The following is a 14744-nucleotide window of genomic DNA, read 5'->3' as shown; positions in this document are numbered from 1 at the left end:
AGAGATGTTCTCTCATGTTTATCTTGTGTTTTGCAAGCTGAGTACATCTGGATAATGTTTTGTGCCATTAGCAACCCTCTGAAGTCCCTACAGTGGGTCCTTTATGTACTCTCAGACCCGAGACTTGAACTTCAACAGCAGCCTTCTCTCCTCTTCAAATGAGATGCTTGGCAGACCATTGATTCTTGCAGGGGCATGCCTTTTCACATTAGGTCTTTAGTGATTTCTGATAAACATTACTGATACTTTCATTATTTATTAAGCTCAGAAAACAATTTAATTGTTTGTATGTCTGTAATTAAAATGCACTTCCTCGTAATCTTAGAGGGAGGGACTAGAAACTCTGGATGTGACTGAAGTACTATATTTGCCTTACAGAATTCCTGCTTCATAAAGGGGATACTGCTTAGTTGTTAACTTATTTATTGAATGCAGTCAAATATATTTGTTTAATGAAAATGGGGAAAATTTTTTATTCTTTTGTGATCATTTTTCTTGGCTGCAAACATGGCCTTTATGGTATCATAGGTGATAGTACATGTAGCAGATACTTCACCCAGTCTGGTAAGCAGAAAGGCAAGGTAGCTTAGAGACTTGGAAAGTTATTTTGATCAATGAAATATATTCATATATTAGTTCTTCAAAGACAGGATGTGTTTGAATTTAAATAACATTGAAATTAAACAGTTGAGTTATGGTATATTGATATGTTTCAATAAGGAAAAAGTCAGGTTTTCGTGGTATTTTAGTTGAGTAGGATAAAAATTTTTCTTTTCTTTACAAATTAAATCTTAGCCCCTGAGCTCATATGAATCTGTGCAGATTTGGTGGTGTTTTCACAATTTGGCATGCTTTTGTTCTCCAATATTGAAGCATTGCAATCTGGTATATGTGTCCAAGCACTGCACTTAAAATATCATGGTGGTTCAAGCCTAAACTCCAAACTGAAGATGTCTGGGTTCAAATCCTGGCTTTACCACTTGCAAACTTTCCAACCTTGGGCAAGTCTGTAGGCCTCTGTTTTCTCATCTGTAAAATGGGATTAATAGCATCAATCAAGAGCTAAATGAAATATTGCATGTAACACTCTTGACATGTGATAAGCACAGATTAATGTGAACTTAGTTTTTATTATTATTATTTTTTAGACTTGCCTGACACCCAGTATACTTTTATTTTTTATTTCATTTTCTTTTTTAAATTATATTTTATTTATTATACTACTACAGTTGTCCCAAATTTTTCTTCTTTTCCTCCTTCCATTATGCTTCCCCATCTCCCTCAGGCAATCCCCACACCATTGTTCATATCTTGGGTCATAACTCACAAAAAACTCACAATTATTAACAACCACACCTAAAACAAAAACAAACTAAGCAATCAACTAGAACAGGAACAGAACCACAGAAATGGACATCACATGGAGGGTTAGCAACAGGGGAGTGGGAGGAGGGGAGAGGGGGAAAAGGTACAGAGACTGAGTAGCATAGATGGTAGGTAGAAAATAGGGGGAGGGTAAGAACAGCATGGGAAATGTAGAAGCTAAAGAACTTATGACACATGGACATAAATTAAAGGGGGGGAATGTGGGTGGGAGGGGGGTACAGGGTGGAGGGGAGTGAAGGGGGGAAATGGGACAACTGTAATAGCATAATCAATAAAATATATTGAAAATAAACAAATAAAAATATTATTATTATTTGTATTTATTTATTTTTCGAGAAGGGGAAGGGAAGGAGAAAGAGAGGGAGAGAAACGTCGCTGTGCGAGAGATACATCGACTGGTTGCCTCTCACATGTCCCCAACTGGGGACCCAGCCTGCAACCCAGGCATGTGCCCTGACTGGATCAAATCAGCGACCTTTTGGCTCTCAGGCCGGCACTCAGTCCACTGAGCCACACCAGCCAGGGCTAATGTTAACTTGTTTTATTATTATATTGCTAAAGAACTTGTATAGAATATTACTAAAATTGCATGATTTTTTTCCTGCCAGTTTCAAGGCTCCTTTGGCTATAGGTGTTAGAATAAACTAATGAACAAAGAATAAGGAATACCATTTTCAAAGACGATAACGTGATGCTTCCAACCCCAGTTGCCCTCTGAGTTTGGTGGGGTCCCCAGTGTACTGTGGTGGACTGTGTTATGTTTCACAGTTGTTTCATCCCTCCCTGTAAAGGATCGTACAGTCACATCCTTCACCCTGTGACTTTGCAGCTCTCCCTGTTACAATAAATGAAGGGAATTTTCTTTTTCACTCCACTAATGTTTGTCTGAGTTACATGACTCACTTTGGCTCATGCAATGTGAAGAGGTGTAATGTAAGCAGAGACCTTAAGAGTGTGTGTGACTTAGCTGGCTCTGTGTGTGTCTGCCACCCGCCATGAGGAGCACATGCCTGTAGGGAGCCCCAGGTCTCGGAATCCTAAGGACTGTGGAGCAGACTTGAACCCAAAGTAAAGCCTGAAGTCTAGACTAGCACAGCCAAGCCCTACAGCTAATTGAGAAAAATTAATGTCTGTTGTTATAAGACTTGTGTAGTTGTTTCTTACGTAGTTGTACAGAAAAGAGTTAATGAAGCAGGCCTGCACTGCTTTCTTCGAAAAGGTTTGCTTGCAAGGCTGGTCCCTGGCTGGTGTCTGAGAACTTAGTTTTTGGAACGGTTGCTACCATTATCAGATAAGAATGATTCATTGCACCCTGGCTGGTGTGGCTCAGTGGATTGAGTGCTGGCCAGCGAACCTAAAGGTCACCAGTTCGATTCCCAGTCAAGGCACATGCCTGGGTTGCAGGCCAGGTCCCCAGTAGGATGCATGTGAGAGGCAACCTGTCAGTGCATCTCACACATCGATGTTTCTTTCTCTCCCTCTCTTTCTTCCTCCCTTCCCATCTCTCTAAAAATAAATAAATAAAATCTTTTTTTTTAAAGGAATGATTCATCATGCCTAAACTCTTTGTACAAACAATATGCTTTCTGCTGAACACCTGGTTTCCTCCTGGGAGTTTGGAATTTTGGCAGGTGCGAGGCAGAGGCTGCCTACCCAACCAGCTCCCGGCAATAGCCCTGGATTGTGGGCTCTATGAGAGCTTCCTTGGTTGGCAGCATCTCACATGTGTTGTCACAACCTGCTGCTGCGGTAATTAAATGCATTCGGTGTGGTGGAAGAGAGCCCTTGAAGCTTGAGCCTGGTTTCCACCTGACTTCACCTCGAGAGCCTTTTACCGTTGCTAATTGTGCCATACGGCCTTTCACTGTACTAAATCCTAGCAATGAGCACAACTGTATACTGAATCATGGAACCTGGGGGTGGCCTTGGGGGACTCCAAACCCAGTAGCATGACTGCAGCGACAGCTGACTAAGAAAGGTACAAATAATTGATTGTGCTAACAGGAATGGTGACCCCATTTTTCTTTGATCTAATAATGCTGTTTGCAGTGCCAGGTGCTGGTTCGGATTCATAGACTTCCATAAACAACAGCGCTATGGTCGCTGTTTTGACCCGCTCTGGAACCTCCCACGGGAGGGCTTGGGTTTCACCACCACAAACTCAGCCAGGCATTCACAGTTAAATGGATGGACTGGTGAATCCTTTCAGATCATTTCCCTGGTTTCCCAAGACTGTTTTTGCTTAGTGCCCCTTAGAGTCTGGAGCTGTTAGGATATGCCACATACACCTTTTCCCTGGGGAGAACCCACCATTAGGTTGGGTTATTACTAATATGCTTCAATCAGATATGTTAATTTGGGGCCATTCATCTCTTTTCCTGCCTTTATGCTCTAATTGTCACATATACGAGATCTTCATAATTGTAAACCCCACAAAACAGTGTTTTAATTTTTGCTTTAAACAGTCATCTGTATTCCAAGAAATTAAGAGGAAAAGCTGTCATATAGTTACCCACATACTTACTATTTCTGGTGCTCTTCTTTCCTTTCTGAAAATCCGGTTTTTCATCTGGTGTGATTTCCCTTCGGCCTGAAGGAGTCCCTTTGATTTCTTGTATTGCATGTCTGCAGGTGATGAATTCTCCTAGTTTTCTTTTATCTAGAATGTCTTCATTTTGTCTTAACTTTTGAAGGATAGTTTCTGTTTACAGAATTCTGTCTTCCCATGGTTTGGTGTCCACACTTTAAAGATGTTATTCTACTGCCTTCTGGCTTCCAGTTTCTCTGATAAGAAGTCATTTGTAATTTGAAGTGTCCTTCCCTTATATGTAATGTGTTCCTATCCTCTGAATGTTTTCAAGATTTTCTCTTTATCTTTGGTTTTTAGCAGTTTGACAATGACATTTTCAGGCACGTTCTTCACATTTATCCAGCTTGGCGTTTGCCAAACTTCCTGAATCTGTAAATTTGTATCTTTTGGACATTTTGTCATTATTTTTTCTTAAGTTTTTTCAGACACTCTACTCACATGTTAGACCTTTTGATATTGTTCTGTAGTTTATTGAGGTACATTCTATGTTTTATCAATTTCTTCTTTAAATTGGAAATATTCTACTGATCTATCTTCAGGTTTGCTCTCCTGGTATCTCCATGTTCCTATTAAACCTATATTGTGACAGGTGTAATATTTAATTTCACATATTATATCTTATTCTAAAATTTTAATTTGGTCTGCTGATACCTCCTTTATTCATCAAATAATATTTTTCTTAACAGCACTGGTAATAGTTGTGATAACTATTTTTCAAAATCCTTGTTTGCTAATTCCAACATCTGGGTCGTCTCAGGGTCTGTCTCAATACATTAATTGTTATTTCTGTTAAGTAACTTTGCATGTATCCTAGCCATTGAAAATGTTATGTTGTGCTGACTTTGGATTCAGCTCTGTTCCGCCAAAAAGTGTTGACGTTTCTTTTTTAGCTGGCAGTTTGAGGTTGAACACAAACGGCAAATTGTCTCTCAGCCAGCAGTTCAAAGCTTAGGTCAGTTCATGTATCTTCAGCTGGCCAGAATTTAGGATGCCCCTTCTCTGGCTGTGTCCTTTTAGAGATTCTCTCAATACTTCCTGGTGTCTGTGGTTGCTTTGAATACTATTCTCTAATTCTTAAGACCAGAACGGGAGAATTGTAAAAGCACCCAGTCTGGGGCAGCAGTGGGGAGAGGGGAGAGCCCCACTGTCATCAAAGGAGCATCATATGACACAGCGGCAGGAATCATGGAAGCCAGAAAACAATGGAACAGCATCGCTAAAGTGCTAAAAACATATGAAAAAAAAAAACCTGCCAGCGCGGAATTCTTTAGTGATAATTTGCCTTCAAATATAAAGATAAAAATGTTGTCAGGTATGAAACAGATGAGGGAATTTGTTACCAGCATGTTTTGCTATAAGAGATACTAAAAGAAAAATTTCAAGATAAAAGAAAAAATTCAAAGTAAAAGAAAATGATCCCAGATGGGAGTACTGAACTGCAGGAACATATGAAGGTCATTGGCAGGAGTAAATATGTGAGTAAAACTCCTTTTAAAAACATCATAACAGATGCACAAAAATAGAAAATCTAAATAGTTCTATATTTATTTTTAAAATTGAATTTATGATTAAGAACTTCCCAAGAAAGAAAACTGCAGTCCCAAATGATTTCACTGGTAAATTCTTCCAAATATTTAAAGAAGAAAGAAGAGAAAGCTTTTTACACCAGCTCTTGAAACTATTTCTCAACACATTTATAAGGTGAGCATCACATTAATACCAAAACATGACAGGGTTATTACAAGAAAAGGCAATTATTAGCCAGTATCGCTCATAAATATAGATGCAAAAATCTGAAGCTCAATACTGGCAAGCTGAATCCAGAAATACGTAGAAAACGTAAGGCATCCTGATCAGGTGGACAGTGTATTCCAGGAATGTGTGTTTGGGTTAGCATCCAAGAATCAACCGACATAATTTACCACACTAATAGGTAGAGGGAAAGCCATGTGACTATCTCATTAATTTTGAAAAACATTGAGTAAAATTCAACAATCAAACATGAGAAAACCCCTCAGCAGAGTGGGACAGATGGGAGCTTCTTTTACATACTAAGAGATTTTTACCGCGCCCGCCCCCCCAGAACTTGTAAAGCTAGTCTTACAGTGGTGCCTTGGTACTCGCAGTTAACTCGTTCCAGAACATGTGACAAGTGCTGAGACCGACTAGGGCTGAATGCTGAAGCGTTTTCTCTCGTTGGACGGCATTGTGACTCTCAAGTTCTAGCCAGTGCCACGAGTCCCGAGCAAGCACTGAGTGCAGAAATGTGTTTTTCTTACCAAAAAGCCATGAGTACAGAGTTTGATGAGTTGTGAAACTGACAAGTTCTGAGGTATCACTGTATTTTTAGTGGGGGAGGGAGGGGGAAAGAAAGGGAGAGAAACATTGATGAGAGAGAAACATCGGTTGGTTGCCTTTTGCAAACACCAGCTGGAGCCCACAACCCAGGCACATGCCCTGACCAGGAATCAAACCAGTGACCTTTCAGTTTGCAGGACAATACCCAACTGAGCCACACAGTCAGGACTTGCCTTATTTTTAATGTGCCAGAGGTGTTAACCAGTACAACGAGGGAAGTAAAAAGAAGTAAAATTATGTAGATGGAAAAGAGTAAAACTGTCTCTATTTGTAGATGACACTAGCAATGACCAACTAGAAAACAAAATTTTAAAATACCATTTAAAATATTATTGTAAAACATAAAGTACTTAATGATAAATTAATATGTAATACATATATATAATCTAATGTAATACAATCTAATAAAAGTATGCAAAGCATTTATACCAAAATCTACAACATACTGCTGAGTGAAATTGAAGAGTATTGAAATATATGGGGAGATATACCATGTTCATTGATTGGAAGATCTGATATTTTTAAGATGTCAGTTCTCCCCAAATTATAACTTTAAAGCTACCTCAATTGAAATCTAGGACTTTTGCTTTTCTGTTAGAAATTAACAAGATAATTCTAAAATGTATTTGGAAATGCATAAGAACTAGAACACAACAAGTTGAAAGGAACGAGGTTGGAGAACTTACATGACCTGATTTCCATACTTACTGTATAGCTGCAGTAGTTGATACAGTGGGGTGTTGGTGTAAGAACAGACAAATATATGAATAAAACAAAATCAAGAGCTTAGAAATTGACCCACAATTACATAGTCAATTGATTATTGACAGATGTAAAGTCATTCAGTGGGCAAAGGATAGTTTTTTTCAGTAAAATGGTACTGGAATAATAGGATATTTATATAGAAAAATTAACTTTGGCATTCTTAGCTTACATTGTACACAAAAATTTGTTTGAGGTGGGTTATAGACCTAAATCTAAAAATTAAACTGTAAGGCCTGGGAGAGTATCTTCCAACCAGAGAGTAGTCAGAATTCTTAGAACACAGGAAGCACTTTAAAAAATGGATAAAATGAAAGCCCTGGCCAGGTAGCTCAGTTGGTTAGAGCATTGTCCCGAAAAGACAAGGTCGTGGGTTTGATCTCCAGTCAGGATGGAGATATGTATCTATATCTATATCTATATCTAGATAGATATCTATCTATATATACCAGTGCATGTCTGTTTATATATATATGCATATGCCCTGACTGGAGATCAATACAACCAGTAAATGCATAAATAAGTGGAACAATGAATCGATGTTTCTCTTTCTTTCTCTAAAAATTCAATAAAAATCAATCAAAATGAATAAAATGGACTTTATCAAATGTAAACACATTTGTTCATTTAAAAGATATTGAAAAGGAATAGGAAAGCCACAGACAGGGAGAAAATATTGGCAATAAATATATCTGATGAGGGACTTGTATCCAGTATGTGAAGATAATTCCTACAAGTCAATGATAATAAGGCAGTCCAATTTTGAAAATAGCCATGTCTCGAACAGACACTTCAGATAGGAAGATATACAAGAAGTCAATAAGCATATGAAAAGTGTACAAGATCATTAGTCATCAGGAAAATACAGTGATATCAGGAAAAGCCATAATGATATAATAGTATACTCTAGAATTGTCAAATTTAAAAAGACTGGAAAGTCCAACTTTTAGCAAATATTTGAGCAACTGGAGTTTTTCTGCATTGCTGATAAGAATACAAAATGGCATAATTCCTTTGGAATACAGTTGGCAGTTATTTATAAAGTGAAGCATTTACTTACCATTTACCCAGCAAATCCCAAGTGGAAGTTTGAAAAAGGATTTCTAGAATATGTTTATAGCAGCTTTATATATAAACAACCTCAAACTGGCAACAGCCCAAATATCCATTAATAGAAGAATGGATAAACAAATTATACCACATGTACATACAATCAAATATTACTTAACAATAAAAATATTAAATCATGGACAAATCTCAAAAACATGATATAATACCATGAGAATCTATTTTTTTTAAGATTTTATTTTTAGAGAGGGAGAAAGAGAGGGCGAGAAACATCGACATGTGAGAGAAACATCAATTGGTTGCCTTTCACAGCACCCACAATCGGAGGACCTGGCCCACAACCCAGGCATGTTCCCTGACTCTGAACGGAACCGGTGACCTTTCGGTTTGCAGGATGACACCCACTCCACTGAGCCACATCAGTCAGGGTATAGAATCTATTATCTTAATGAAAATTCCAATTAAAACATGAAGCAAAAGAAGTTGAAAACTAAAAATGCATACTGTATGTTATTTCATTTATATGAAGTTTTAGAAAAGACAAAGTAATTTATGTTGAAAAACACCAGAACACTTACAGCCCCAGGACAGAAGGGAGTTGACGAGGATGTGGCACTAGGGGACTTTCTAGGAAGTTGCTCTACTTCTTGATGAGTGTGTTGGGTATACTGGTCTGTGCATTGTCAAAACTCATAAAACTGTACACTTGAAACTTGTTCATTCTACTGTATGTAAATTATACTTTAATTAAAAAGAGATGTTTACATCTCTCTAACTTGCAAGCTGGTTTTTATTTTCATTAACTCCATACAGGACTCAGCTTTTTATGTGAGAAGGCTTATACAAGAAATCTGTGTATTTGGAAGTCAGTTTCTCTTCTTCCCTTTGCTTGTCTTTCCCTTCCTCCTTCGTTCTGAAAAGCAGAGGACTGGGAGCAAAAGTGGGTGACCATTGCAGCTGATGGTGTGGCGGGAAACTTGTATCAGAGTGTTCTGTCACTTGCACCTTGTGCAGGCCTATTATTTGAATGTGTGACTCTAGAAATGGTTGCTATGGTGATAAACCACTTTACTTAAATAGCATATATTTTACTCAAAATTCAGAGAAGTGGTAGCAGTTTCTAGCAATCATGCACTGGTATTAGCTTTCAGGGATAAGCCAAGAGCTCACAGGTTTTGCATCCATTATCACTAGATGAGTTCATCAGGTTAAAGTCATGCCAGTGAATAATGAAATATGTATATTTAGCCCAGTTTTCTTGTTACATACCTCCCCTTGCACACATGATGCCCTCTTTTCCAGACTGGTAATATGAGCTGGAGAAAGCAGGGCAAGGGTGCTGAGTTACTAAAAGATGGAGCTGCAGGGAACCTTTTAAGGTCATCTTTTCCATCATTCTGCCTCTGGGAGGCCTGGCTGTCCTTCAGCAGTCCCAAAGGGCGAGGCTCCTCAGGCGAGGCTCCATCGGAGGGAGGAGTGATGGCAGAGCTGCCCCGACGTGGCCTTCCTGCCAGCCAGCTGCACTCCAAGATGCGGTCCAGCTCTGGTGCTGAAACCTTTTATGGATTGTGATTACACGGGTCCTCCAGTTCTGTATATTTTTGAGACTGAAGAACCCTCTTACAAAGAAACCTCCACCCACTAATCAGATTAGTAGCCTGTCTATAAACCTTCTTGGTCTCTTTTTTCTGTTCAAGCTAGTTGCAGTGTTATGGGTATGAATTCTCCATGATTTTGTATAAGGATAGAAGTTTTTTTTTTCTTTGATTTTGAAGGTGCTTTCTTGGTCACTGTGCAGTAGTATACCAGCATCTTCAGGGTTTAGTCTAGTGATTTTTATTGTAGATCCTCTTTCTTGGACTGAGGATGATGGCCAACAGTCTCATAATGATCCTTTAGACTCCTTCCCCTTAGACCTGAACAGTGATGTTCCTCTCTTGTCTTCTCCCCCTTTGTACGAGCTTATAGGAGCCCTTCACCTTCTGTGTGTCTTTCATGACCTGCAAGTTCCCAGTAACTCCTGTAGCCTTGGCAGTTCCACTTTCGCTTTCTCTGTCTGTGACTCATAAAACTGTCAAATTGTATCAGTGGCAGACCTTCGAGGAATTCCATCAACTATGAGAACAGAAAAACAGAGAGCTAAATTTAGATAATCTATAACCTAAACTCTGTATCCCTGAAAAATTAAGATTTGTTCATGTTGCTAGAGAAAAACCTAGAAACCAGAATTTGCCTTGGCTGGTTATGTTCCAAGGAGATGAGAGACGTGGCTCTTGGTGAAGAAAGTTAACGCCTTGCCCGAAGGGCTGCATGAGGACCGGCCTGTGCCCGTGTTTGGTTGGTGTCGGAGAGCAGTCTCAACGGGAGGAAATGTAAGAGGAGTCTTTAGGAAAGCTCTTACAACTCTGCTTCCTAAAGTTAATGCAAGTGCAAATTATCATCAGAGAGACATGGTGAAGCGTACACACATACAATGTTTAACAAAAAGCACGCATACGCACAGAAGCTGGTAAGCGGTAAACATTCGCATAAAGGTAAGTGGGTTTGCGTTGATGTTACCAGGGAGCAGAGGAACAAATATTGTGATTTATTTCACTGTACCCAGTTTTAGGCCAACTTTGGAGCTCCTTTAAAATATGGTCGACAATATCAGTTTTAACTGATATGCATTCAATACCAGACTGAAAACAAAGAAAACAGGCCCTTGTGTGTTTCTGGTAAGAGCATTAGTGTAATGACTCAAGTACACTGATTAACAAAAGGGAGCCTGAGGAAGAATGGAAGGGAGCCTGAGGAAGAACATTCAACCAGGCAGGAATATGAGTGCATGAGAAAGAAGATGACTGAGTCCCTATTCCTGTTCTCCAGAATATTGGTTGTGGTGGACCTGCTGAAAAACGTTTCCTCGATGTCCTAGAGGTGGAAATGTCAAACAGAGAGGGTTACAGCTAGGTTCACTTTTTAATAGGATTTGTATGTCAAGTGGATTGAAATTTCCATGATAGATTTCATGTCTTCAGGACCAGGACTGCGCTAGATGAAGCCCCTCACCTTCAGCCAGATGCCGATGCTGTGCCAGGACATCTGGGTGCTGTCCTCTTGCCCTGTTGCAGTGAGAGGATACCACCTACATTACTGAAAGCAGTGCACTTTAAGTGTTTTCTGTTTCTTGAAAGACTATACACAAAAACAACACAGAAATTTTCTTGGGGAAAAAAACTGAAGAAAAGACCTGTTTACATTTCAAAATTTATACAAATTAATTTTTCAATGAACAAAATTACCAGTTCAAGAACTAGCACACACTGTCGTCGAGTCATGCAGAGTGGCGCTCTGCAGAGGCACACGCTTCAGGGCTCTCTGTGGTGTGCAGCTGTCAGGTAGATGTTCTCTTTCTTGAAATGCTAGCACCAAAAATCTTTACACGACCTGTAGTTTTGGTGCAGCCCAGGGAGGTCATTTACTCATTGGACACGTAGATATTAAGTGATGCCACTGTGCACAAAACATGGCCACCTGAATCCCAGGAGCCTGAGTGACCAGGGTTCATTGTTTTGGGTCACATGTAGTCTTTCCCTTTCCAGTCATTAACCTGTCACCACGTGCACATGCTGTTTCCCTTGACCGGATTACACACTGGTGAGCCCTGCCCCAAACCACTCTGTGTGCACTCGCGAGGCCTTGCTGGACCACACCTCGAGTCTTGCCCCTGGGCTGCTTGTGTCCGCCTCCTAAGACACTCCCGGCTCTTTCCAAGCTCTGTGCTCTGCGTCATTTAATTAGAAGTGATCACCTGTAGAATGGGTCTAAGGTCAGCATAGACTCTGCTTCCCTCCTGACAGCATTAGAGACCGTCTCCCCCATGTGGGGTGAAGTGGCCTGAGAAAACACAGTTGCCGGTTAAAATCTGGTCTGCCTGTTTCAAGGTTTGAAGCTACAGAGTACTTTAATGGCCACCACCTTGCTCATTCTCACAATAGACTCGTGTAGTAAATGTGCAGTTACCACTCTCCCCACATGGCAGTGAGGCGTCAAGGCTCTGAGGGGCCTGCAGGCCTGGCTTCGCGGTGTGACAGGGCACAGATGCCAGCGCCTGGCCCCAGTGTGGAGAACGGCGAGGCTGTGAGGAGGGGGCCCGTGCAGCAGCTTTGTATCCGGGCAGAAAGACTAGTCGTGATGGGCTTGTGGGGACCCACGCAAATGTCACCGCGTGTCTAGAATCTGTGAAGACGAGCTGAGCACGGCTGTGTGCAAACGCACTTCCCCATGCAAATGTCAGCACACATTTGCTTCCGTTTGGTGTGGCCAAGGGTCTGAAATCGTATCTCGAGTTTGCTCTCCACCAAACACTAAACAACCCTGCATTCCTGAAGGTGCTAGTGGGCCTTTCTGTGCCATAATAACAATTTTATAATGTGATTAGTTTACATCTCACACCTGGAGAGTGTGCAGCTTGCAAATCTGGGACAATTTTGCATTTCTTTGCTTCTTTGAATTGATGTATGTTGCTTTGTACCTGAAAATTAATCCAGCCCTTTTATTTCTAGCCCACTGCTTATAAAAAGAAACTTCCTGTGACCAGTAAGAAGGGAAACACAGAGAACCTGGACTCGAGCAGTACAAACTCCACGTCCAGCAAACTCCTTCCAGCCGGAATCAAGGGAGAACTAGAGAAAACCTCTGTGACTTCCAGCCACGTAACAACCAACAAATACACTTCTAAATCCTACGCCCTGCCCAGAACCAAAAAGAAACTCTGAGGTTCCCTCCAACACTGATTAGCACGAAAACAGAGCTGCTTTTCCTAGTACTAAAATGAGGGGGTAGGATGTGTAAAGGACCAGCGCTACATGAGCTTTTAGCTCCACCAAGCCTAGCAGTGTGCTTGCACCAGTTTAGAATTGAAGCTAGTTACCTCCAAGCAGCGTGGTGTCGAAGGACAGCCACTCGCAGGCTTGATGGCGGGGCTGCGGTGGAAACCAGTGCAAGGCCCTTGTAGGGTTGTTTAGAGGAGCAGGCGCCCTTGGAGCAGGGCTGTGGGCGTGCCTGCCCAGTTTTACTTCACGTTCTTAGATTTCAGCACGGTTCTTTACAGGGGAAGCGAGAGCCACATGTGGTGATGGAAGTTCCTAATAATGATGTGCACTTCGCACTAAAAGACTTTGTTAGGAAATCACTAATAAACTTACCACAGGCATAACAGCAGATGTGCCTTGGCCATTCACATGTGTTCTTGTGATGGTAGGTTGCTATAGATTGTTTAACACAATTTAAATGTAGAAAAATAGGAGATTTTATAACTGCTTGTCATTAACTTGCTGCTAAATTCCCAATGTATTGATTGACTCAATAAAAGACAGATGTTACCCATGCACATTAATTTTTATGTTAACAAGGAGTGAATATCATAAGGCCCTCTAAGCCCCTGTGCAAATTGGGAGCTTGGTCCACCACTGCAAAGGGCGGCACCCATCTCTGGGCAAGGTCATGAGGCTGGGTGCAGCGAGGAGAACATAATTACTCTTTTTTAAAAAAAATTGATTTGAGAGAGAGACAAATACCAATTTGTAGTTCTATTGATTTATGCATTCATTGGTTGCTTCTTGTATATGCCCTGGCCAGAGATTGAACTCACAGACTTGGTATATTGGAATAACACTCTAACCAACTGACCTACCAGACCAGGATCCATAATCACTCTTAGTATTATGGGTTTCTTATTCTATACCTGGGCAAAATAATTTTGCCATTCCAAGTCAAACTGAGTGAGTGGATGCTTCACTCAGTCTTCCAAATCACTTCTAAAGAGAACATTTATATTGGCTTTTACCTTTATAAAGTAGTAACCTAGTTCCATTCCAGCACCCCATCCCATGTAGGGTTGTCATATAGGCCTCCAAAATGACATGCACCTGGCCAGCTGAGCATGTATTAGTTGCATGTAAATCCACTCAGTGGCTAAAGGCAGTAGATGTGCTTCTTGTGATTAATTTAGAAGATGCTGTTGTGCTTTTGAATGGGTCACAGGTAGCACTGACCTGTGTTGCCCCTGGCTGAGTAATTCTGCCTTCGATGTGCTTCCTCTGGGGGGATCTGACAGCCTAAGTGTATGTAGTTTAAATTGTCTAGACCTTATTTTAAAACCGGCATTGGCATAGCTTCTTCAAGGTCTTTCTCCCTTTCTATCACTTGGAGTCTTACCAGGTGCCCGTAAACCATCTCCTGAGCTTTAAGCCTCTCCAGGTTTAGTGGGCCAGTCTTTGAGAAGCAGTTTCTGTTTACCTGCTGAGAAGCCCGGCCTCATTAGCTAGGTGATTTCCTTCCCCACTAGTGCTTCTGCTGGCAGAGGGGATTGCTGCTGCTGGTCTCCGTGCAGAAAAGCCACTCGAGACGGTGGCTTTGATTCTGCCCTCCGCTGGGCCTGAAAATGGAACATGCTCTGTCTTCAAAATACTCTTGACTTTTACAGCACGATGCAGTCTTTTGTATCACAGGGAATTCTCTTGTTAAATTGAGTGCTATCCAAATTTCTGTCTGCATTTCTCTTTGGTCCTAAATGAGTGACTTTGCTCAGTGAGTT

At 40.8% G+C, this 14744-nt stretch overlaps 1 protein-coding gene across 2 annotated transcripts in view; it reads left to right on the top strand.

Annotated features, from left to right (window-relative positions):
- Positions 1-13170, top strand: part of STK33 (serine/threonine kinase 33) — a 58951-nt gene extending 45781 nt beyond the window's left edge. For both annotated transcript variants that reach the window (XM_045825610.1, XM_045825609.1), the window contains one exon: positions 12712-13170. In XM_045825610.1, coding sequence (XP_045681566.1) covers positions 12712-12924 — 213 coding nt within the window. In that variant the 3' untranslated portion in view covers positions 12925-13170. The remainder of the gene's footprint in view (positions 1-12711) is intronic.
- Positions 13171-14744: the final 1574 nt, after the last annotated feature.

The sequence above is a fragment of the Phyllostomus hastatus genome, unplaced genomic scaffold (genome assembly GCF_019186645.2).
Source record: "Phyllostomus hastatus isolate PE091 unplaced genomic scaffold, TTU_PhHast_1.1 phas_scaffold_585, whole genome shotgun sequence".
In the NCBI taxonomy this organism is placed as follows: Eukaryota; Metazoa; Chordata; class Mammalia; order Chiroptera; family Phyllostomidae; genus Phyllostomus; species Phyllostomus hastatus.
The sequence above is the reverse complement of the archived record's forward strand: the minus strand, read 5'-3'. Positions and strand labels throughout refer to the sequence as shown.